The sequence below is a fragment of the Pleurodeles waltl genome, chromosome 3_1 (assembly GCF_031143425.1).
Source record: "Pleurodeles waltl isolate 20211129_DDA chromosome 3_1, aPleWal1.hap1.20221129, whole genome shotgun sequence".
Classification (NCBI taxonomy): domain Eukaryota; kingdom Metazoa; phylum Chordata; class Amphibia; order Caudata; family Salamandridae; genus Pleurodeles; species Pleurodeles waltl.
Window position 1 is genome coordinate 744,920,890 of NC_090440.1, and position 25,845 is coordinate 744,946,734.

Here is a 25,845-nt window from a genome sequence, read left to right on the forward strand (position 1 = left end):
CAATTCAAAATCTTTTGCATCACCTTCAAAGCGCTGCACTCCTCCTCACTTTCCTTTCTAAAAGAGAAACTGAAAATCTCCAGAGCAGATAGGGGTACCATAAATGCTATCAGAAGATCTTGTAACTTGAACTGCTTCTATGATGCTGTTCCACTAGCGCTGGTCTGCCACAAGGCTTTTGCTAGCAGTGGGGTCAGCTACAGCTTCGCTATAGGGAAAACCCACATTGAATGAGGTGTGAAACCTGAGAAAAGAGAAGCCAAGACAACTGCCAATTTCTTGTGGATTCCCTGTGAATGTCCCATTCCTGCCCTTCTCTTTACTCTCATTCTAGCGATTCTTCAAAAATAATGTTCAATGTAAAGAACATGCTTACTGAAACTTTCTGTCCTGATTTTCATTTAATACATATGACATGCATGCTTAATGATCTATGCTGACTTTCTGTGCTATGTCATAACCTGCATAATTTGATCATTTGGCCAGTAAAACATTACCCAGTTCAGGGATTGTCCAGTTCCAGACATTTGGATAATGACTATCCCTTTTGCTCATGAAACTGATTAGTAATACTATTTGAAACTATATGTTCTGTTTGTGCACATAAGGCATTGACATGACTGTGCTAATTAGTGTTTTCTTTCTTACACAGACAAAGTTCTGGAGAGAATATTCAACAAAGGGTCCCTACGCTAAACCGGGTAAGGGCAGAAAATAATTGCTCATGCATACTCTTTCAAGTGTTTATAATACCGAATTGTGTTTGTTTTCATTCAGCACCACCTAATCTTCCTGAATTCTTTAATGCTCAGATCTGAAAAGTGAAATGTAACTTCCATTAAATGATAATGCTTTTTTTTCTTGAACGTCTTGACCCTTTTTTAAGAGTCTTTATCATGTGAAAGTGTTTTGAAGCAGAGACATGTAAATTACATTTAATGAGATTAGAGGGGCATTAGGTGTAACAATGAGTCTCAAGATCCTTTCTGTAGCAGTGTAAGGATCGCACAAGCTGGTGGTGTTGAGTAGGGGGTCATTCCAATGCAAGGGAGCAAATGATGAGAACACGTTTTCAGGATTATTCTGTGTACAAAAGTTATAATTCAATTTCTAGATAGTTACCACCACCTTATTTCAACGACCTAGGGCATGGAGGGTAGCATCCTATCATTAAAGAGGGCATGTTTGGTGCACCATGCCTGGTCATTTAACAGACTCTGGACACTAAATTGCTAAGTGGGTTGGCTAGAAAAAAGTCAGGTTGCCAATTTCACATGCATCCACACCCCTTCAAGCAATGGTACAATGTTGGTATACCTTATATGCGACATTCCTTCACCCAAAGTGTGTATCAATGAAAGATTCCGCATATTTCTATTATTTTAAAATGGAATATCTCACAACACATCCAAAATACATTAGCCTGCTTTCTAATTTCTCATGTTTAGCCCTCTGCATGTTGAAAAACAATATTGGAACCATTTGGAAACCTCATTTAAACAAGCATTGGCAAAGCCGGTAGGTTTCACCTTTTTGGACTTTTAGTTTTGACAGTGCTGTTTGCTGATGTTATGCGTCACCAGCAAAAAGCATAAAAAAGAAAAAGGTGTGATGACGGAGCTACTTGCCATGTCTGCTTGCTATGTACTCATGTTAATGTATGCATCTACATGCATCATCATACATGTGTGTTTGTGTCACCACATGTTTATGTGCCTTTGAAATGAAACAGGTGCCATGTTTCCTTATTTACTGATCCAAGATGACTGCAAGTCCTCTGTAAGTTTTTGATATGCTTACAAAAAGTATTTCGCATTACAGGCTTCAAGGCAAGCCTTGTGACACAAATTCAGACGTTTTTCAGAGAGATTTAATAAATCTAGCTCTTCTTGGCAAGATAAAAAAGTCTAGTTCAGGCTTCTCCAACAAGTAACTCTTGAGCTGCTAGTAGCTCTCCAGTTGTAAGTAACTCTCCTGTGTCAAACCCAGTCTGTTAAATAGAATATTTTGTTTGATCGAATTAATATAATTATAACAAAATTGAAAACTGTGTATTTAAGATAAAAAAAGTGTATATTTTCATAACTCATAATTTCCAGAACATATTTAACGCAGATATTTGAGCTATGGTTGTCATGTATTACCCCTGTAGATGCAGTCCATATTGACAAAGCCTTTTTGGGTTGAGCGCGCAAGTTCTCTGATGTGTTGAGATCTATCTGTGGGCTTTTACCCACACCCACTGCACGTCTATCACTAGTTCCTGGGCTTGCCCTTCAAAAATCCTTTGTTATCATTGGTAAATGCTATACGTTTGTCCCTCCTTTGGGTAGTTTTGTTAACGCCTTGGCCATCAACCCTGTTACCTGAATAATTGCACTTTTGCCGATACGTTTGGCTGTGAGCGAACTTATTTTTCTTTTTGAGTTTCTTCTTCGCGCTCATGGGCCCCTTGGCGCTTTGAATCGGCTCACTTATGTCCACTGTTTTACTTTTCATTTCAATTCAATTTATGTGGCAAGAAAAGTCCAGTTAGGAATTCACAACGCTAATAGCTCTAACTCGAGCAAATGCGAGACCCATTACATCGCAAATACGTGTTTACATTACTGCTGGCAATCCTGCACAGAGGTGATCACTGTTGGCAATCTTGCATAGGGTGGCCTCCAATGTGCTCGCTTCAGTCTGCTTTGGTCATTATCACAATGCTAATGATATCAGTAGCTCGAGATGATTCTTATTAAAAATGAGTAGTTCTTATTGCAAAATATGGAGACCCCTGTAACTAGTTCTACGTTCTGTCTGCGCCCCAGATTCAGAACAAAACATAGCTCTGCACGTGTAAAGCTTTTCTGAACCACCTGTTGTTTCTAAAAAAAAGGCCACAGTTGAAACAACTCCTGCTGCCTCAAATCAGAAAACAATTTCTATTTCAGCAACCTGTGCCTTTACAAAGTATTTACATTTTTGTCAGCCTGAACGCAATCACGATCAAACCACGCACATATCATTTATAACCTGGAAATAAAAACGTTGATTTCTTATTCTTAGCAGACTTCGGCTAATCGAATTCATTTCGCCCGTGTGGAGCCACAAACTTCAAAATATCATTGGAACTACAGTCTATGTGTGCCTCGAAATTATTTAACATAATTACCGAGTTAACTTTCAATCCTGTGCTAGGGCTTGTGCAAATTAAGTTCTTACGTCGGAACTCAGAAAGGAGAATCTATTTATATGTATTACAATAAGAGACACAGCACATTATCCTTCAGCCTTCTATTAAAGAGATCTTAATTATTAAATGCAGGAGGTTCACTTTCCATGTTTGCATCGCGTAGGCTCTCAAATCCATAACAGTGTGAGAGAGTGTGAAGCTATGTATGGTTACAAAATTAACAAAAGATATTTATAACAATAATTTTGAAGTAGGAGTTCGAGTTTGAAAATCAGCTTGCTTTATTTAGGGTGGTGCGGAGTTTGGCCTGTCTAGCCAGCCATATCTGTGCCAAGAAATATGACAAATTGCTTCCTTTGGAATTATACGGCCTTTAAAAACATATTTACACTGCACTTTAAGACAGCCCTAAAAACTGTGGTCTATTTATCCTTAGAACAAGGTCACCGTGATTGTCTTTTCCCTCCTGAATAACCGCAATGTCTGCTAGCTGATAAAAAAACATAATGTGATGACTAATATATACATATCAGGAATACAGATTTCAAGTGTGTCTCCTAATCTGTTGAAGTTATTTAGACCCCATGGGCCATATGTACTGTGTGAGGATTTGGGTGTACTATACGATATGGTTAGGAGGCCTTATCGTGCAGTACACTCGCAGATATTGTCTTCAGACCAGTCAGGTAGTTTACTTAACCTTAAACTCAACACTTGGTAGCTGTGGCTGTGAGCAGTAAGGCTTACCAAAGGAACATTGTGTAAAGCATTTAACAGCACCAGTCAACAGAATAAGAAAGCCACAGGACATGGAAGAACCAAGACACCAATTTATAAAAATACATTTGATTTATACGAATTTTTAGAGACCTTAAGCATCAAAATCCATTGGAGGGTTCCGGAGATGCAGGTTTTAACCCCTTCGCTGCCAGGCCTTTACCCACTCAGGAGCAAGGCCTTTTTTTGGCTATTTTGGGCAGGGCGCGCTTAGGCCCTTATAACTTTTTGTCCACATAAGCTACCCACGCCAAATTTGCGTCCTTTTTTTCCAACATGCTAGGGATCCTAGAGGTATCCTGACTTAGTGGGTTCCCCTGAAGGATGCCAAGAAATTAGCCAAAATATAGTGAAAATTTTGTTTTCTTCAAAAGAATTGGAAAAAAGGGCTGCAGAAGAAGGCTTGTGTTTTTTTCCCCTGAAAATGGCATCAACAAAGGGTTTGCGGTGCTAAAATCACCAGCTTCCCAGCTTTCAGGAACAGGCAGACTTGAATCAGAAAACCCAATTTTTCAACACAATTTTGGCATTTTACTGGGACATACCCCATTTTTACGATTTTTTGTGCTTTCAGCCTCCTTCCAGTCAGTGACAGAAATGGGTGTGAAACCAATGCTGGATCCCAGAAACCTAAACATTTCTGAAACGTAGACAAAATTCTGAATTCAGCAATGGGTAATTTTTGTAGATCCTACAAGGGATTCCTACAGAAAATAACAACTGAAATAAAACAAATATTGAAATTGAGGTGAAAAAAAACAGCAATTTTTCTCTACGTTTTACTCTGTAACTTTTTCCTGCGAGATCAGATGTTTTAAAGCAGTATACCATTACGTCTGCTGGACTCTTCTGGTTGCAGGGATATATAGGGCTTGTAGGTTCATCAAGAACCTTAGGTACCCAGAGCCAATAAATGAGCTGCACCTTGCAGTGGTTTTTCATTCTATACCAGGTATACAGCAATTCATTTGATGAAATATAAAAAGTGAAAAATAGGTATCAAGAAAACCTTTGTATTTCTGAAATGGGCACAAGATAAGGTGTTGAGGAGCAGTGGTTATTTGCGTATCTCTGAATTCCGGGGTGCCCATACTAGCATGTGAATTACAGGGCATTTCTAAAATAGACGTCTTTTTTACACACTCTCTTATATTTGGAAGGGAAAAATGTAGAGAAAGACAAGGGGCAATAACACTTGTTTTGCTCTTCTATGTTCCCCCAAGTCTCCTGATGAAAATGGTACCTCACTTGTGTGGGTAGGCCTAGCGCCTGTGACAGGATGTGCCCCAAAACACAACGTGGACACATCACATTTTCCCAAAAAAAAACAGAGGTGTTTTTTACAAAGTGCCTACCTGTGGATTTTGGCCTCTAGCTCAGTCGGCACCTAGGGAAACCTACCAAACCTGTGCATTTTTGAAAACTAGACACCTAGGGGAATCCAAGATGGGGTGACTTGTAGGGCTCTCATCAGGTTCTGTTACCCAGAATCCTTTGCAAACCTCAAAATTTGGATAAAAAAACACATTTTCCTCACATTTGGTGACAGAAAGTTCTGGAATCTGAGAGGAGCCACAAATTTCCTTCCACCCAGCATTCCCCCAAGTCTCTCGATAACAATGATACCTCACTTGTGTGGGTAGGCCTAGTGCCCGCGACAGGAAATGCCCCAAAACACAATGTGGACACATCACATTTTTCCACAGAAAACAGAGGCGTTTTTTGCAAAGTGCCTAACTGTGGATTTTGGCCTCTAGCTCAGCTGGCACCTATCGAAACCTACCAAACCTGTGCATTTTTCAAAACTAGAGACCTAGGGGAATCCAAGATGGGGTGACTTGTGGGGCTCTCACCAGTTTCTGTTACCCAGAATCCTTTTCAAACCTCAAAATTTGGCTGAAAAAAATTTCCTTCCACCCAGTGTTCCCCCAAAATGATAACTTACTTGTGTGGGTGGGCCAGGTGCCTGCAACTGAAAAAGGCCAAAAACCTTTAGAGATTGAGGGGATAGCACAGTGAGTTGATCAGCAAATATACATCTTTAGGCTGACTCTGCTTTGGGGACCCACACAAGTGAGGTGTCATTTTACTTGGGAGACTGAGGGGAATGCTGGGGAGTAGGAATTTTGTGCTGGAGTGGTGATCCTACAAAGAAGTCAGGAAAATATGCTTTTTAAAGCAAATTTTGAGGTTTGCAGAGGAGTCTGGGTAAGAAAATGTCGGGGATCCACCGAAGCCACACCTCCCTGGACTCCTTGGGGTGTCTAGTTTAAAAAAAATGTCTGGGTTTGGTAGGTTCCCCTAGATGAAGGCCACACCCAGGACCAAAAACATAGGTGCCTCCTCCCCCCAAACACAGATAGTTTCGTAATATATCATTTTGATGTGTACCCAGACGTCTGTGATGTGCCAAACACTAAAATTGTGAAAAGAAACGCACTTATTGGTGGCATGCTTCATCATCGGGGTCACACCTGAGACACCTAGCATGTCACAAGTGTGCTGCGACGCCTGATTACAGCAGAGCAGGTTATGTCATTTTTACCACGCATACTGGTTCGATTTGGCATGAGGGCGAGTGATGGTTCAGTAGATAAAATTTTATTAACAAGAGATTTCACAAAAGTGAAATGCACTGTTAATAACTGAAAGGCCAAAAAACTGAACCAATGACTCACAGCTTGTGAGCTGTAAAGACGAGTCAAGGCACCAACCGTTTTACATTCCATTTGCACACCTTTCATACATGACATGCACAAGACCATTCACGCCGCCAGCCACATGGCCAGCACATTACAACACTAGCATCGACAGACAGCGCCACTCAAGGGCCCATCACTTACATACACCCATATGCCTGATTCAGCAATCACACTAGCTGATGGGAGTGTGTGGACTGACGTTTGGCTGGCACCGCCAGCCAAGCGCCACCCCAAGCATACCACCAGCCAAGCGCCACCCCTCGCACACCGCCAGCCAAGCGCCACCCCACGCACACCACCAGCCAAGCGCCACCCCACACACACCGCCATCACTTTTTTTTGTTTATAAACAACAAAGAAACCACTAACTAATTATAAGATAAGTACACAACTACAAACACAAAAGCTCTAACTAAATACATGACAGTAATGCCAACCGTGAAACGGAACATATGAAAATATAAAATAGGCAGTTTACCCTCACGGTATTTCCTAAACATTTTTCTTTGTGTGGTAACTCCTAAAACAGCCGGCCACACACAGCCCAGGCTTTGAAGGGCAATCGGGGCAGTACATCCGGCTCTCCCTCAGGATACCTCTTCGGGCACATACTCTACATTTCTTAGTGGGCAAGGCGTTTTTGGGAGTGGGAGGAATGTGATCTGGAAAGTGGTGATCTTTCAATCTAGCCACATCCTCCACCACTGCTACTCTAGGAACTCTTGCCTGTTCCACCACAATAAGGCTCTCTATCACTGACTCCTGAAATGTAACAAATTTCATCCTTGATGCAGGTGAACAATCCTTGAACACAATAAAAGCATTAAGAGTTGACAAATGAAATAAATGTAGGGCCAACTTTTTATACCACACGTAAGACTTATAAAGAGCAGTATAAGTTTCCAACCTCTGACCTACTCTATCAACACCACCCATGTTCCTATTGTAGTCCAAAATGCACGCAGGTTTGCGCACTTCGGCAACCTGACCCCAAACAGTCACAGGGGAAGTACTCTCAACATGGATGGTAGATAACATGTACACATCCCTCCTGTCTGAAAATTTCAGAGCTAGCAGCTCATTATTCCGCAAGGCACTGCACTGTCCCCTCTCAAATTTTTTACAGACAAGCTCGATTGGATAGCCTTTCCAGTTAGAACGAATTTTGCCACAAGCAACAGTGTCCACTCTAAACAATTCCTTGAACAACTGCACTCCATTGTAGAAATTATCCACATACAAATGGTGACCTTTGTTAAACCAAGTTCCCACACAATTTTCACGCTAACTCCAAAAGTAGGCAGACAACCAGGAGGGTCAATACTGAAATCCCTACCAGTGTAGAGCCTGAAATTATACACGTATCCTGGACTACGTTCTGACAGCATCTACAATTTAATTCCATATTGTGCCCTATTATTAGGAATGTGCTGCTTAAAAACTAAACGTCCCTTGAAAAGGACCAAAGACTCGTCCACACTTATCTCTTTGCCTGGAACAAAGAACTCTGAAAACCGATCTACAAAATGATCAAGGACAGGCCTAATCTTAAAAAGACGGTCACAATCAGAGTGATCTCGTGGCAAGGCTAAAGCATTGTCTACAAAATGAAGCATACGAAGAAGAAGCAAATAGAGATTACGAGTCATAGTTGCAGGAAACATAGCCGTTGCCATCAAGGGACTAGTAGACCAATAAGAAGCCAGTGACGGCTTCCTTATCAACCCCATCAAAAAGTCAAACCTAAAAACTTTTTCATCTCTTCCAGATATGTGGGAACCCACTGAGTAGCTCTAGACAGAGGGCTAAGTCTGGCAGCGTTGTCCCTCAAATATTGCTCCGCATACAAATTAGTCTGCTCCACAGTCTCTTCCAAAAATACTTCGTCCATAAACAAGTGAAAGAAATTGACGGGCAAAATGTTATCCGTATTGACTCTACACCCTGGGAGACTAGTAAATGCAGGTACCTGTGGCTGCTCCATGTTTGGGGCAATCCAGGTGTCAGGTCTTGTAATAGGAAACCCTTCAGCCCCAGGCTGCTGCACTCTTGGCACATCAATGTCCTCCTCTAAAAACAGGCCCTTCATCTGCACTAAGAGTGGCCTCCTCATCAGAAGAATACTCTCGGACTGAAAACTCACTCCCAGAATCTCTCACTTCCTCCTCTGCCTCAGATGCAGAGTCAGTCTCATAATTATGGTCACAAGACAACTCAAAAAGCATGCCAACAACCAGGTGAGGGGTCACTCTGCGGCTAGCCATGATCCTTTCTAACAACAAATGGACTGCCAACAACAACCAGCACTAAAATAAGTAATAAACAAAGTGTAGCTTTATCACAAAGAGTTATGTACTAAAAAACTATACCATTCACTTGCCTGAAAAAGCTACTCACCAGCAACTACTCTGCACAGACACAGCAATCACCAATGATATCCCACTAAAAAGAAAAAAGAAAATTAGACATATGACAGCACAAATATCATTGTGCTCAAATCTAAGGACAATTTCACACACAATCCTGCACTTAGTATACCACCTACAAACATGTCATTCATGCATGTCAACAAATCTCCTTTGGAGTAAATTGCTTTTACTTACCTAAAATATGCAACTATGCAAACCGCAGAACAACTACTGCCAAAACTACAAGGATCCACAGCAAAGGAAGCAAAAACTTTGAACTAGAACAAAAAGAAGAAATAAAATCTTATAATCACAAATACAAATACTTCGCCAGTTGACAAACACCCACCACCAAGAACTTAGAAATTGTCCCTGGTGCCTAACTGGCTTCTGCCCCCATTGGGGGCAGATGGGCAAAAAGCAATAGGCCGATCTGCCCCCAAGGAAGTCAGAAATGGCCAACAGCTCTGTACCCTGTTTGTGGGGGTGAACCTTGCCAAAGGGGGTGCCCCCAGCACAAAAGACAAAAGAGAGAGACTTACCGTAATAAGTCCTCTCCTGCCGACGCGCTGGAAGCAAATGGGTTCCAGCACATCCTCTGCAGCTTCTGATGACGTTGGCGCGCTGTGAGCGCGCTGACATCATCAGATTGCCGAGGAGGGGTTGGGGGTGGAAGGGGAAGCGATTCTCCTTCAATCCCCGACTGGGGGGGTGTGGGAGGGAGGCCCACGGGGGGAGCGCTAGCGCTCCCCCCGTGGGCTGGGTGCAGGTCGAGACAAGCTCACCCCAGGCACCGGTGGGGTTAAAAGTAATAAATAACTTTTATATCAGCTGCAAACAAGCACTGAAACTTTTGATAAGTTTTTAAAAGTTAGTTCAACAACACCAGCCCGAGTTGGGTGACCAAGTTCGGCAGGACAGAGATCTAGGGGGGCAGAAATAATACGTTGAACAGCTACCTAGCCACCAGAGGGTTTTTAAGGCAAATTCCAAACTTTGCAGGATGACCACTATATATATCAATGGAGTGGTCCTGATGCTGAGGGGTGCGGGCAAAAAGATGGTCGAAGGATGCTCTGGTTGTGTTGCGGTAGACATGGATTCCTTTGTGGTGATTCCTCGGGTGAAGTGGTGCAAACTGCGCCACAGAGGTCGGGATCCCTCAAAGTCCTCTATGTTGCAGTAGCCAGCTAGCTGACACTGGGCTAGTTGTCAGTCCGCACTGCAGTTGGAGCAAAATCCGTTGGTGAGGGCTAGTGTCCCTTGGCTTTGATACATACGGTCCTGAATAGCACTCCCGGGTAAGAAGGCACAGGTGCAGGTTCTGGCTATCTCAGATTTGTCCTCTTGGGTGTCTGGCAACTGGTAGCAGGGAATCTTCTGCGGTGGCTACCAACTCTGTGAATTGGGCAACTTCAGCTCATGTGTCTCAGAAGCTTGTTCCAGGAGATCAGCCAACTTATCCTTGGAATCACTGCTGTTGCTGGATATCAGGAATCAACTTTTCCATGAGCCAGACCCGTAAGCAGAGTCCTATCTTTACTAGCCCAAAGTGCAGCAGGTACAATCCTTCCGCTTTGTGCAGGTCCAAAGGCAGCTTAGCAGTCCTTCTTTGGTCTTCTGTCCGATTCCAGCATGATCTGAGGGTCAGGGTGCCAGGGAGGCCGTATTTATCTCAGGAAAGTGCCATGAGAGGGCATGTAGTAACTATCCAATGGGCCTCTGGTTCCCCTCCTACCTAGTGACAAAGTTCCTGTGACGTGTGGTATGTGGCTATCCCAGAATGCCAAATTCTTGCCCCTTTCAAGATGGTACAAACCTTTTTCAGTAGCTTGGTAGCCCATCCTAGAATATAACTGGTTTGGGGGCAAGATTCCCTTCTCTGTCCCTGTCTCCATGCCTCCTACAGAAACAAAAGGCATCCTGCTCAGGGGTGTTGGGCCAGGTGGCACATCAAAGGTGGCTTCCTCCTTGAAGCTCGCTTCTGAGCTAACCCCCAAGTTGCTATCCTGGCAGAGGAGGTGACACCTTGCTGCTACGGCACTGTCTTTGTTCCTGAGACTGAGAGTCGTTCTCCATGCCTCCCCAGGTGGTCAGAAAGCTGTCTGTGTGTGTGTCTTTGTGAGTCTACTGGACAAGCAGAGCACAAAGTGACAAGTTTCAAAAAGTTGCCTACCTCTATTAGTGACATTAATGTTGGCCTTGCCATCAGGTCGCATTTAATGCCATGATTGATTTGATACTTTACATGACCTAGTTTGGTAGTCTCAGTCAAATGTTAGCCAGGTTGGGATGCCACCCTTTAACCCTGTGTTAGTCAAAGGGGCTACCAACTTTTCCCACAGCAAAACAACAGTTTGGAAGTGTTGCTCTTAAGACATATAGGAAAACATATGTCTTACTTACCAAAATACAGCTTTCTGCCAAAGGACTCTATAGGCCTTGAGGGGAGATTTATGTATAATGTTAAAGGTTAAGGTGGTGTTGCCATTGGTTTGAATGTGAAAGTCGAAGTGGCAGTAAAAACACTGTCCTTTCATTCTGCAGTGGCAGGCTGATAGCAATTTTGTATCTCGTTACACTAAGGGTGGCACAAGCAGTGCTGCAGTCCTGAGTGGACACTCTGGCCTTGATTAGTCTTTGGTCGTTCACCGAAATATAAATCCCATAGAATATAATGGGATTTATCTTTTGGAGGGCGGGATATCTGTCACTGTTGTGAAGGAGTAACCCTCCTCCAAACTCTAAATCAGGCTCTCTGTCTTACCTGCCCCGAGTACCCTGGGTACCATATGCTAGGGACTTATAGGTAAGTCTGGCCTTGCCAATCGGTTGTATCCAGTTCGACGTACTTTCTATGGGGTTAAAACACTGACACTGAGGTCTGGGTAGCAGGCCGCAGTGCACTCTCAGAGTCCAAAAACCAGCAGCATCAATCCAAGAATGTGAGGGTGAACATGCAAAAGAGACATTTCCTTACATACGATGACCTAAAAAGCTGTTGCAAATTGCTCTCCAACATTTTTTTAATCCAATCTTGTGAACTGACCTGTAAATTTATAGTTGGGATTGCAAAACAGCAATACCTGCCTAATTAATATTCATTAAACTGACTGCAATTTGCGACCCCTTATAATGGGCTAAAATCACAGGGATGGTTGCCTGCAAGGGTCAGCAGACCATCATCCCTGTGATTGTATTTTAAAATGGAAAACTTGTTTTTTAAAGCAGCCGTATTTCTTTAAAGGAAACCTGGCAGTTTTTTTTATCAATAAGAAGCTTTCTATTTGGAAAAACAGCAGTGAGAGATGACAGTGGTCCTTTGACCCACTACCTACTCCTCCTAAAGTTGCCACCGTGATTCCCAAACGTTTCTGAATCGCAAGATTATTTTATATATAAGAAAAAGCAATTTTGCAGTCACAAACCCTGTGACTAAGTGGTTCGCAGAGTTTGTAATTGCTAAATCACTTAGTACATCTGGCCCAATGCCACCTTTCTCACTATTCTTCAGTGCTTGCAACACCATTTTTAGGATTTCTCTGTTTCTTTGTAAGATCTCTACTTAATGTTAACATCCAGGTATGTAGATTTGTAAATCTATTCATAACTATATATACTTTCATTGACAATGTAATGGCAGTTGATTTTCTAAATCTTAATAATGTGGTAGAACAAACCCATTGCAGGTTAATCTTACACCCTTCTTTCAAATTGTCTGTTGCCTTTTCTTAAAGAGAAGCTTCTGTTTATAACCCTGTGGCAGCAGCATTGCTGCTACCTCTATTACCAGCCAACGACAATGCTGCTGCCAGTTTCCCACTGGGCTGGCGGGTGGAAACCTCAGTTTCCACCCGCCAGCCCAGTGGGAAACGCATAATGGGTCCGGTGAGGAGGTACCAGTGTGGCAGCCACCTCCCTGTCGGAAGTTTGGCAGACGGTTCAAATCATCCGCCGAACTCCTAATCAGACCCTAAGTCTCTGTGATCCATTGTTCTTCCCGAAAGAGTCCCAGTGATGGGTGGAAAATACAATTCTATCCTTAATCCAGCACTCGATGTACTGCAATGTGCAACACTACATCTCTGATCTTGTACTGGTCTGTTAACCCAAATAATCTCTGTCAGACATAGAATGATATTTTGACAAAACAAGCAGAGTTGTAGATGTCACCGCAGGTTTTATCCTAAGTACTATCCCTTCTTCGTACAGACTGGTCTACGCAGGTTAGCCAGCATTCTGGACAGCGATGTTACACAAATTTATTTTCTTAATAGCTCTTGAGTTTAAAATAAAGTCCATCTTATTCAATATTGGTTAATGCACATAATCCAGTGAACAATAGTTTGTTAAATGAAAAAGACAAAAAATTGTTTCATTATTTTTTTCCAAGTTTATAAATTACTTATATTTTCATATTGAATATCTGTTTAGAACCATTTCAGAAGATTGATGTTACTGGGCTTCTGACTGGTCTGGTTGCTACTGGAGCAATATTGATTATTTTCTGGTTTATTGGTTATTACATCTACAAATATAAATGCAAGCCAAGAAGACCAAGACCCGGGTAAGTAGTTAATCAAGGATTTTATTGCATGGTTCATTGTGTAGTCACTTGCTAATAAATTCATAAAAGTAAATTTCCAGGGTAAATCCTTTTTTTTAAACTTACAGAAAGCTTATGTTAGGTATAAATACAGTGATAAAGATGCATTCCTCATCAAATTTGTCAAACCAAATGCAGCCAAAACTGGCTCAGTATGGCAGTGACAGTGATGAATTTAATTGAGAGCAAAAATTCAAAGCTGTAACAATCAAAAAAGATTTGCTTCCTTAAGTCTGAAAGCCTTAGCTTGTATTAGAAAGGACCAGGGATTGTTTTCCAAGACCATGTTGTAAGAAAAATATGAGAGGATGACACAAAGTACTTTTAATAGTTGATTCATTTATATGCTACATTATAATTTGAATAAGTTCAAGGTACAAATCCAAATACTATTCCACAAGTCCTTCTCAGCCTGTTGCAAGGCTTTTGCTATGGCTCAGACTTCAGAAGATTTTGAAGACTATGAGAATCCATGTGACCCTCAATGAATATTCATGACCACTTTTGAAAACATATCCTCACAAGTCCAAATGTGTCTCTAGAGCCAGAGAAGCACAAAATACAAGTAAATCATCAAGTCATCAAAGGGAACTCTCTGGCACCCAGCCTCGTTGATAATATTAATAGTGTTGCCAATATCCTGAAATGCCTATCTGACGATTTACCCACAGTAGGCCAAATAAAAATATTAATTCTCCTATATGCTAATTGTATGGTACCTCAATCTAGCGTGACAAAAATCCACCATGTTGAGAAGTGGGCCTTGTCCAAAACAATAAGCAAAATACACCTCACTAGCAACAGGCTTTATTAAAAGCATAAACAGCACAACGTTGCCAAATGGATAAGCCCCAAAGCTGCAGTCTATCTAGGTAAATGCAAAGCTTTTAGGATCAGTTTCCTATGGCAAACAGGTCAGCTGATTAGAAAAGTCTGCGAAGACAATAGGGTATTTGAAAGGAAGTTCTAAAAAAAAGTTGTAGTATTTCACAAGTTACACAGACCAAACCGTCTGGGTTTAATGGGTCAGCACATGCAAACACAGACATTGACAACTGCTGCTCTTGTGTTACATGCACAGATGCTAGTTAGCATGTTTAAGCCCACCCTAATATAGGAGATAAATAATTGAATATGATGGAAATCATTCTGATTTAGTGTACTTTTCAGTTGTAAGATGGTTCTACATGCATTCTAATGGATCACTTCCTAAAAGGTGGAATAAAACACCAAAAGTCAATAAAATTCACCCTTATAGTGAGAAGAGCTATAACTTGTGCCCCCGCCATGCACTGCTTATGACCTCATATATTACCTTACTCTTGACATGTTCTTTGATGTCATTTATGACATCACTGATGATATCTAAAATGGCATTATTGATGACTTTACTGATGACATTATCAAAGGATTGTGTTAGTTTGTTTTATAGTTTATATAGTGGTAGATAGCTACCATATTACTTTTCCACCTAATTTTGTACAGCGTGTGTCCCCTAACGCTTCATAGGTGTGTAAAAATACTGAACATGTTATAAATCTTTGTATTAAAGAGTATCTGTGTACAGGTGACAGTTGACAACTTGTGTTCATATGTTCCACACAAGTTTTTTGGTTTTGCAGAATACATTTCTAACAGGGCAAAGATTCTACATAGTAGATACAAAGTATTGTAAGCAACCTTAGTTATTAGACATAATCATTTCAGGATGACAATTTACATTCATGGTGGCTTTTTTGACAAGAGCATACACTGTTCTTAGTAGGTACTTTTTTGATACTCTAGTGTATTTCTCTTGAGATTTTCACTGTCTGTAGATAGTGTGGTACAGAGTAAACTCTCTCCATAGAGTAAACACCGTTTACATTACCCACTTTTCTAATTTTGTCAATGTCATTTCTTAAAGTAGGTGGTTACTATGAGGGGTCTGATACAGGTAAAAGCTGTCTATAGTAAGGCATTCATTTTGGACTAGACATTGAGGGGCATATTTATACTACGTCTGCGCCGATTGTGCGTCAAAAATTTTGACGCACAATCAGCGCAAACGTTGCCCCGTATTTAAACTTTGACGCCTGAGCCTGCGGACGACAAAATTCCACCGTGTGCGTCATTTTTTGGATGCGGCAACTCGCCTTGCGTTAATTATATGCAAGGTAGGCGTTCCCGTCCAAAAAATGGCTTAAAGGGCCGTGCGTCGTATTTATGCTTTCGGGCAAAAATGACGCACGGCCGGGAGGCGGAGCCAGAAAATGGCGCACAGCCCGATTTGCATCAAAAAATAACGCCTGGGTCAGGGCAGGCGTTAAAATGGGGCAAACACACCTGTATTTAATCAGAACACACAGAACAAACAGCGGAGCAGCAGAGCAGCAACAGGGAGCCATGGAGGTGATTCTAATCCAGCGTGCACGCAGACGCAGAGCCCAGCAGCAACAACAGCAGCTACAACAACACCAGCAGGGACCCCAAAGGCAGCGCAGAAGGCAAGAGAGGATATTCCGCCCAAGAACAACCCTTCAGGGCCTCAGGGAACACAACATCATACAGAGGTACCGGTTGAACTGGCGTGCCATTCAGCAGCTGCTGCGCAACATTGAACAGCAGTTGGCCCCCACTTTGGTGACACCCCGCACCATCCCAACAGAAACAAAGCTGCTTGCCGTACTTCATATGCTGGCAAGTGGCTCTTTCCGAACAACTGGTGCCCTGGTTGGCGGAATATCACAACCATCATTCTCCGCCTTTTTGCCCAAAGTACTGGATGCCATAATTCGACTGACACCCCGCCACATCTGCTTCCCTAACACACTGCAGAAGCAGCAGGAAACAAAACAGGGGTTCTACGCAATCAGTGGCTTCCCACACGTCCTTGGTGCAATCGACTGCACACATGTACGCCTTGTGCCACCTGCTGCAACTGAACACCTCTACCGCAACAGGAAGCACACACATTCCATCAACGTGCAGGCCATAGTCGATCACCAGGGATTGATCACCAACATCGTGGGTAAATATCCTGGGAGTGTACATGACTCATACATCTTCCGTCACTGCACCATCAATGAACACTTCCAGGATGGACGGTATGGCAATGGACTACTTTTTAGTAAGTACAAAAACCTACTTATAAACTCACTGCACAGCAACCCACTAGGACACACAACACATACACCACAACAGCAACATGTCAACAGGAACACACTGAGGTCGTGACATCACTAGCCATGTTTCTTAAGTCACCATTGAACCTGTCACACATCGGAAATTACTGTACAGCCTAATGTGAAGACGTCAATGAGTGTGGTTGCCTAAATGTCACCTTGCAAATTGTAAGTGTCCCAATGACCTTTACATTAATACATTGCATAAGTTTCAAGGTATGGGATGTCCAGGGTACTTTGATATAAACGTGTTAACAACACTTTCAATTTTAACTCTGCATGGAACTATCATCTCACCCCCAGTGAAGACACATGGACACCTGTATCACAAGTCACAATGCTAGGGAGGGCACACTGTACTGCAAATCTCAAAACATACTGCTGACCAACGGTTAGCAGACAAACACTCGTTCAGCCAAGGAAACAACACAATGCAGATGGTACAGCCTACAAGCATAGGATGCCACATTAGTACACAAAAGAGTCACAGACAACACAAGACAACTACTGCCATGAAAGGTCTTTTCAATAGTGCCAGCTACATCAACATGATCCCATTCATTTTCTCTTGCAGCTGATCAGGGGTATGGCATCCAGACATGGATTATGACACCATTTGGCAACCCAAGCACTGCTGCAGAGCGTGCATACAACGAGGCCCATAGGAGGACACACAGCATTGTAGAGCGGACCTTCGGCATCCTCAAGTCAAGGTTCCACTGCCTCGACATCACTGGTGGTAGCCTCCTATATTCCCCCGAGATGGTCTGTAGGATCATCCTCACATGCTTTTCTAACACATCACCCCTCCTGCAGCTTTATTTTTGACGCATACTAGGTACTTTATGCTAAAACAACACATCTATAGTCTATAAGGTTCGCTTAACTTTGTTTGTTGGATTTTTGTTGTTTAGGCCTTGTTTTACTCAGATAAATATTGGCTATTTTTCTAAACTGGTGTGGAGTACTTTTGCGGTGTTTCACTGTGTTACTGTGTGTGTACAAATACGTTACACATTGCCTCTGAGATAAGCCTGACTGCTTGTGCCAAGCCACTGGGGGTGGGGTTAACTTAGGAGTATGACTTCCTTACCCTGACTAGAGTGAGGGTCCCTATTTGGGCAGGGTGTAAACCGACTGCCAATTTTAGACTCCATTTCTAACAATATCTATATCTTGCTGCCTTGGGGACCGCCACTTCCCTGGGGATTTAATCAAATATAATGCAGGGGGCCATGCCACCCCACGGCCCTGGGGACCGCCAACTCCCCAGGGCTTTAATCAAATGTAATGTGGGAGGGGCAAACTAAAAGAATGCAGGGGGTCTATTGCGGACCCGGTCCCGGTGACCACCACCTCCCAATTGCAGACCCCTTTGCCGGGGACCACCACCTTCTTGGGGCTATTTTACATTGGAAGGGGGAAGTGCGTCCCCCACCTCCCTGGGCCAGATCCTGCTATGTCCAGGGGTGCCCACCCTCGGGACACAGCTGTTTGCACTGACTTGGTGGGAGCTTTGGCGGCTCCTGCCAAGTCAAAGCAATCACTCCACTTTCAGAAAGCAGAGTTTTTATCTGTTTCTCTGCATGCAAATATGCATGCAGAGAAACAGGTGAAAGTATTTCTCCTGCAAGCAGGGAGTTGCTGTTTAAAGCCGCTCCCTGCTTGTGGGAGCAACGCCTGCTCCTGCAGGACTTGGAGAGCCGTCTAGGACCATGGGGCCTTGAGGCTCCCCCCATGGTCCAATCATTGTCTCTGTCTCTCTCTCATCCATCCCATGATGGGATGGAAGAGAGAAAGAGAGCGATTGTTATTGCAATGTTCTTGCAATACAATAACTTCAAAGTGTCACATTAGCAAGATGTGTATGTTTCTGTTTATTTTCTAGTGTTTTAAACATTCCTAGTATTGGAACATTGAAGTGTTTTTCCCCGCCATGCACAGTTTTTTCATCAATTTTTTTTATGTACGTGTAAATATTACATTGATATTATCAATGATGTTATCAAAGATGTCATGAGGGCCATAATTTGTGGGGTAATTAGCAGTGAGTGTTCTGGGGTTGCAGAGGGGCCGGGCGGCCTCTCCGCATTTGTTTCAAAATTGTGCCCCGGAAAGGTGCCGGTCCCTGAAACTATGGGGGGGCAGATGGCCCCCGCACAAATGAGTTTAGCCCTAGGGGAAGTGGCGGTCCCCGTGCTGTGGGGGGGGCCGCACCCCTGCATTAAAAATGTCAATGCCCCGGGACTGGGCCCAACCAGAGCCTTCTTAAAAACATGCGCGGCAGCCCGCGCTTGTTTTTTTTTACATTTTCCCCATGAATTTGCGACATATTCGCAAGATTCCAGCAAACATTTTTTTAAGTGTTTCTTAGCACTGGCGGAGTCCATCTCAGCACCAGAGCTAAGAGGTCAGGATGACTCTACCTTGACCCCTTGTCTTATTGTTTTACTTTTTTTGTGGGACTCGGCTGAAGCCAAGTCACAAGATGGCTGCCAGCACTTCCTGGTTTGAAGCGTTGGCAGCCAGTCAGATCTCCAGTCAGATCTCCACAGCTCCGTGTACTTCATGAAGTTGCCCTTGACATACAAATGTATTTTCCCCTTAATATCTCAAAAACGACTGAACGGATTTACAACGAAATAACCAAAATCACAATCTGCGGAACAAAAAATAGCTTTCTGACAAATTTGGTGTAATTCTGTCCAGCAGTTTGGGCAGTAATCATGTTCAAAACTCCTATGGGAATTAATATGGGAAACGCACATTACTTGACCACCTTTTATCTTGGCCCCCCTGCTTGTCAGATCAACCCGAAACTTCCAGTGTGCAGCGGTAATCACCAGCACGCTTTTTTGGGAAAATTTCTTGAACATTCGTCAAGCGGTGCCTAAGATATAGGCTAGTCAAAAGATGCTTTTTCTATGGAAACATGGTCCTAAATATAACCACCACTACGTTAGAAATATGTATGTATAAAATATATATAAATATATGTGTTCAGGGTAAGTCCGTATGAAATAGTGAAATAAATAAACAGCAACTGTTACTTCTATCGATGTTGAAGTGGCCATTGTCTGGGGGACAGAAACTGTATCTCCCAGTGCTTGTGGCGGTTAAGGATATTTGAAGCTGGTAGGAATCCAGTAATCAATAGTTTTTAGAAATTGGACAGTGCAAAAAGGAAAAATATATCAAATATTCACTTGATTATGGAAGCCAGAAAAAGCAAACGTTCAATGATGGCCATGAAATTATTTGGTGAAGGTGATCAAAATATTACGTCAGAAATCACGCCATTACAACAAAAAGACTCATCGTTGAAATATGAATTTTTTCAGCTAGAGAAACAATATAAAAGAGAAATTATCAAAAGTTGGGAGGTACTTACCTTGGAAAAATACATTGAAGTTAAGAGAATTCCCAGGGAGTTACGGATATTCACTATTTCAACATATTCGGATGTGAAACCAGTGTTATTTCAAGAGTGGGAAGAGAATAACACGCAATGTTCATTAAATATGATGAGAATATTAATTAAATATGCTAAATTGGACTTGGATGAGACACATAATAAAATTAAAGATCAGGAGGAACAAATAGCTAAGAATGAAGACATAAATGAGCAAGAATCATTAAGGAAAAGTATGGAAAATAAATTGGAGAAATATGAAGACATAATACAGGAACGAAAGAGGAGTAAATTTCTAAGAGATGAGAAGGACTACAAATATGAAAGAATTTTAACATTTGCGATAAGATTTGAAAGTTTGAAGTATGATGCCAAATGGAACAGTGCAAAACAAAATGTGAGTAACACCAATACTTTTAGTGAATCTGATGTAGACCTAAGTGAAAGAGAGGGATCTTTGGAACATGTTGATATTCCAGTGAAAAATTATTTTTTAGAGGAGATGAAAGTGTTGTATTTGGACCAACAGTTAATGAGAGGAAGAGGAAGAAACAAAAGTCGTGGTTTTGGGAGAAACACGGATTTAATAGGAAAAGGAAAAGAAAGACAAGAAGAGCAAAAAGAAAAAGTAATAGAAAGGAGCCAATACCCCCTCAGGAGTAAGAAACATTAACAGAGAAACTTGATTTAGTAATAAATCTATCAGACTATGAATTTACACCAGCTGAACATCGTATGTTGAATATGGGTTTATCGTTTTGTCCTGAGATTCATTTTAATTATGTGGAGACTCGCATTGATGTTTACAAATGTATTCGCAAATTAAAATTGATCAAATTCTACTCTATGCAGTTGCAGGAGGGGAACTTTAATAAAGATGATCCAATAATCAATGAATCAGGAAATTTGGGGTTACAAATTGATCAAATGTCTGATTTAAAAACTATGTTTGACTTATATCATAATTTATCAGATGAAGACTACACAGAAATGGAAGTGATTCATGAACTGAATGTGGACACTAACAAACACAAATTCAGTCATTTTAAAGAAAGATCCAAATTTTGTCTGGTTCTATCACCTGGTAATAAAACTGATAATTGTATTAGGAGATATAGATAAATTACAAAAGAGAAGACATCATGGATCACAAGAGAATTTAACAAGAAGTGAACGGATGGCAATAAAAAATCTGATGAATAACAATAACATCCTAATCAAGCCGGCGGACAAGGGTGGAAACATTGTGATTTTAAATACACAAAGTTACATTACGGAAGCATACAGGCAGTTAAAGAACGAGTCGAGTTATAAAAAACTCAGCCATAATCCTGTAAATCGAATGATCCATCACCTACATTCCAAATTAGATGATTGGCATCAACAACAGTTGCTTAATCTCGATGAATACAAGTTTCATAAGAAGGAAAATCCAACTTTACCTACAATCTATTTCCTACCTAAAATTCATAAATCTTTGACTAATCCACCAGGCAGACCAATTGTTTCTGCATGTAACTCACTCTATGAAAGAGTATCTGATTATGTAGACTTTTATTTGGCACCCATTGTAATGACATATATAAAGGAGTCAGTAGATTTACTAAAAATGTTGACGAATGTAAATTGGAGTGATGAATATTTATTGGTTACTATTGATGCAGTCTCTTTGTATACATCTATTAATCATGACATTGGTTTAGAGGCATGTGAATACTTTTTAAGGCAAAGAAGCATCGCTGAATTGGAGCATTCAAAAATGCTATTGTCTATGATAGATATGTGTCTTAAAAACAATATCTTCATATTTAATCATGAGATCTATCAACAAATATGTGGGACAGCAATGGGCATTTTCCTTTCTCCGAATTATGCCAACCTAGTAATGGGGTGGTGGGAGAGAGAAGTAGCATGGGGAAAAACAAATGATACATATTTGGACAAAATTGCCTCATGGGTACGTTTTATTGATGATTTGTTTATCATTTGGCAGGGCTCGCAGGAGAAATTCAAGCATATTTTTCAAACTTAAATAAAAATGATGTAGGATTACAATTCACATGTAATATGAGTAAAACTTCAATTGATTTTTTGGATATCACAATTTATGTTGACAATGACAAATTAGAAACAACAGTCTTTCGTAAGAAAACTGCAACAAATAGCATATTACATGGGAAATGTTTTCATCCCAAACCTTCAATAAAGAGCATTCCATATGGTGAACTAGTAAGAATGCGTATAAATTGTTCTAGTGAGAAGGAAGTACAGTTAAAATACAAGGAGACCATAACAAGGTTCAGAAAAAGAGGGTCCAGTCACAAAATGTTGATGAAGAATTTAGAAAGAATGAAAACCGTTAATCTGGATGAGCTGTTATTTTCACAGCACTCTAAAAAAGAAAAGCTATTTGATGAAAATAGGGTAAGGATGATAATACACTATAGTAAGGAAAGTGGATTGATAAGGAATATATTATGTAAACAATTGGCATGTGATATGTAGGGATCCAGATTTAGGACACAAGATAGGCTCAGGACCGATGATTACAGACCGGAAGGCTCCGTCAGTTAAAGATTATATAGTGAAAAGCCATTTATCTTTAAAAAATCAACAATCTTGGTTAGCTGAACAACAGCAAGGTTTCATTAAATGTAATAATTGCAAAGCTTGTAAGATTGGTAAGTCAATGAAACTTGTGAAAATGCCTAATGGAACTGATATGCATATTAAGCACAGAACAACCTGTAATACTAAATTCACTGTATATGTGATAGAATGCCATTGTGGCGCAACATATATGGGTAGTACAATCTGCATGCTGAAAAAGAGAATTTTTAATGCATATTAGGGCAATTAAACATAATGGTTTATCCGTTACTAAACACTTAAAAATACATGGAAACAATGATTGGAAAACTCTAAGGTATTTGGCTTGGACCATATTCCAGAACATGAAAGAGGTGGTGACAAGATTAGGAAATTAAGGCAACTAGAATCCAGGTACATTATATTATATTACATTATAAAATTGAGAACTAAGATACCGTTTGGGATGAACAATGATGTAGGACGTTTTGTACATCTTTGATTATTTTGAATACTAAGGATGAGAGCAATGTTGTTTCAGTGATTACAAAAATAATGACATCGAGAAATAATTATCTCCAAAAAAGATTTAGCTGTCATATAAATTGGCCATAATTTAATTGAACAAAGTACTTAATAATTAAGTTTGAAATAATTGTGCAGAAATTACTTACCATCTTCGAGTGGATTGATGATTTATAATTAGAGTACATTTATCATATTAATGAGATGTTCCTTTCTTGTAAAATATGTTGACAAATTAATGTTTAGATGTATTGAGGTATAAATACTGTTGCATTATGGTTTATGAAGTTATCACAAATAGGTATAAAATGATTAGTTTTGTTTTTGACAAAAACTGTGTAATGCAATATCCACAATACATTGTAAAAGTTCACTAACTTTGAACGTATAAATAGTAACAGAAAGAAAGGACCTTCAAACTGAGAAAAGACTGTCAAGTCTAAACGCATTGTTCTTTTTGTATATTGCACTGAATAAATCAAGTTTATTTGCCTTAACGAAATGCGCTGCCAGAAGTCTTTGTTCAACAAATATATATATATATATATATATATATATATATATATATATATATATATAGGTATATATATTTGTAACAATAGGTCTTGCAGAGATACCGGGCTAAGAATTATTAATGATGTGATGTGCTATCTTTCCAACTCTGTTATCAAAATACCAGACAAAAGTAGGGAATAGTAAATAGTGTTTGTTTAAGAAAGCAGTCAGGGTGCTGCACTGGAGATTAGTGGGATTTATGTTCCATATGTATTGCTTCATCTCTTTGCCCAGTGGATTATTCGCGCATGTGGGCAGTTTTCATGTGGGTCTCATGTGCACAATCAATCAATGAATCCATCACAGGATTCGTAGAGAGCACAGCTACTCAAAGAGTGTCCTGGAGCTACCAGATTCGCTGACCACATAAAGCTAAAACAGGTTACTGGAGGAGCAGCTTGCAGCGCTTTGTAGTGGCATAGCAGCGTGTGTGTGCTTGGCAAATTAATAAAAAAAAACACACATTTACCTTTATTGCCATCACCACCACCACACGCTTGTCTGCTGCAGCTGCAGGCACAGGCTCCCAGCCTGTTCGCAGCCAATCCAATCGCTGCTGTCATGCTGCTGGCAGCTTGACAGCAGCAGTCAAATTTGCCGGAGCACCCTGCAAGGGCACTCCCAGGCAGACTGGGAGCCTGTGCCTACTCCCTCCAGCCCGGCAACACAGTGCTGGGCTGGAGAGAGCACAATGCGCATAGCCATAGCTGAGGAGCTGCGCCTGGATTGCTGATATGCTGATTCAAAGAGCCGGGTTTTAAGGTTGCGTTTGAAGCAGAGTACATTCTTCATAGCCCGTAGATGAACAGGGAGAGCGTTCCAGCCCTGGCAGCAAGAAAGACAAAGGTGCCACCCCACTGATGACTGACTAGAAATAACAAAAGGGGGTGTTCTTCGTATACCCTATGCCCTTTTCTTGAAAACAGGTTTATTGCCGATCACTGGCTGTTTATTGTGATGATGAGATGGGTCTGTGATTGTACCTTGCAGCAGCGTGCTGCACCATTATCGCAGCAGCATCCACCCCTGGCAGCCCGTCCAGGGTTTTGTGGGAGACCCAAGTATATCATATGCAGTGTCTCCTGAAGCACATATTTGTAATTTTATTATGATTGTTTGGGAAAACATGAGGCTAACAACACGGCAAAAGTTTTTTCACAATGTGCATTTTTTTAATGTAAAATAAACTGCAAAGTCTTTCTAAAGATCTTTAGAATGATCTATAATCCTGTTTTACAATAATCAAGAGGAAATTAAAAACGACTCTGGTGAGTCAGACTTTTTAGTTTTGATGAAATGGTAGCACCGCTTTGACGTAAGGTGGAAGAGGTTGCAACACAAGGTATCTGTTACTCTGTGAAAAAAGGAGAAACATTCATGTATGCAGAAATGTCATCCTTTGTGCAGGCTATTAGTTTAGAATGGAGTTTAGAAAGACTGTCCTTGTACGTTACATAACACTAAGGCGGTCATTCTGACCGCGGCGGTCGGCGGTCGCCGCCCGCCAAGCGTTTCCCGCCGAAAGACCTCGGCGGTCATTCCGGCTTTCCCGCGGGGTGCGACGGGTGCAGTGGCACCCGTCGCGATTTTCACTGTCTGCTAAGCAGACAGTGAAAATCTTTGTGGGGCCCTGTTAGGGGGCCCCTGCACTGCCCATGCCAGTGGCATGGGCAGTGCAGGGGCCCCACGGCACCCGTTCCCGCCATCCTGGTTCCGGCGGTGGACACCGCCAGAAACAGGCTGGCGGTAAGGGGGTCGGAATCCCCATGGCGGGTTCCCTGGGCCAGCGGGAAACCGGCGGGAAACCGCTGGCTCCCCTTTTCCGACCGCGGCTTTACTGCCGCGGTCAGAATCGCCCAGGAAGCACCGCCAGCCTGTTGGCGGTGCTTCCGCCGCACTCCGCCATGGCGGTCATGGACCACCAAGGTC

General features: G+C 41.6%; 1 protein-coding gene across 1 annotated transcript in view; it reads left to right on the forward strand.

The window, feature by feature from the left end:
• The window catches only part of PRRG4 (proline rich and Gla domain 4), a 247,846-nt gene that overhangs the window by 200,433 nt on the left and 21,568 nt on the right, over positions 1 to 25,845 (forward strand). The window contains exons 4-5 of the mRNA XM_069223514.1: positions 653 to 701; positions 13,500 to 13,632. Of these exons, the coding sequence (XP_069079615.1) occupies positions 653 to 701; positions 13,500 to 13,632 (182 nt within the window). The remainder of the gene's footprint in view (positions 1 to 652; positions 702 to 13,499; positions 13,633 to 25,845) is intronic.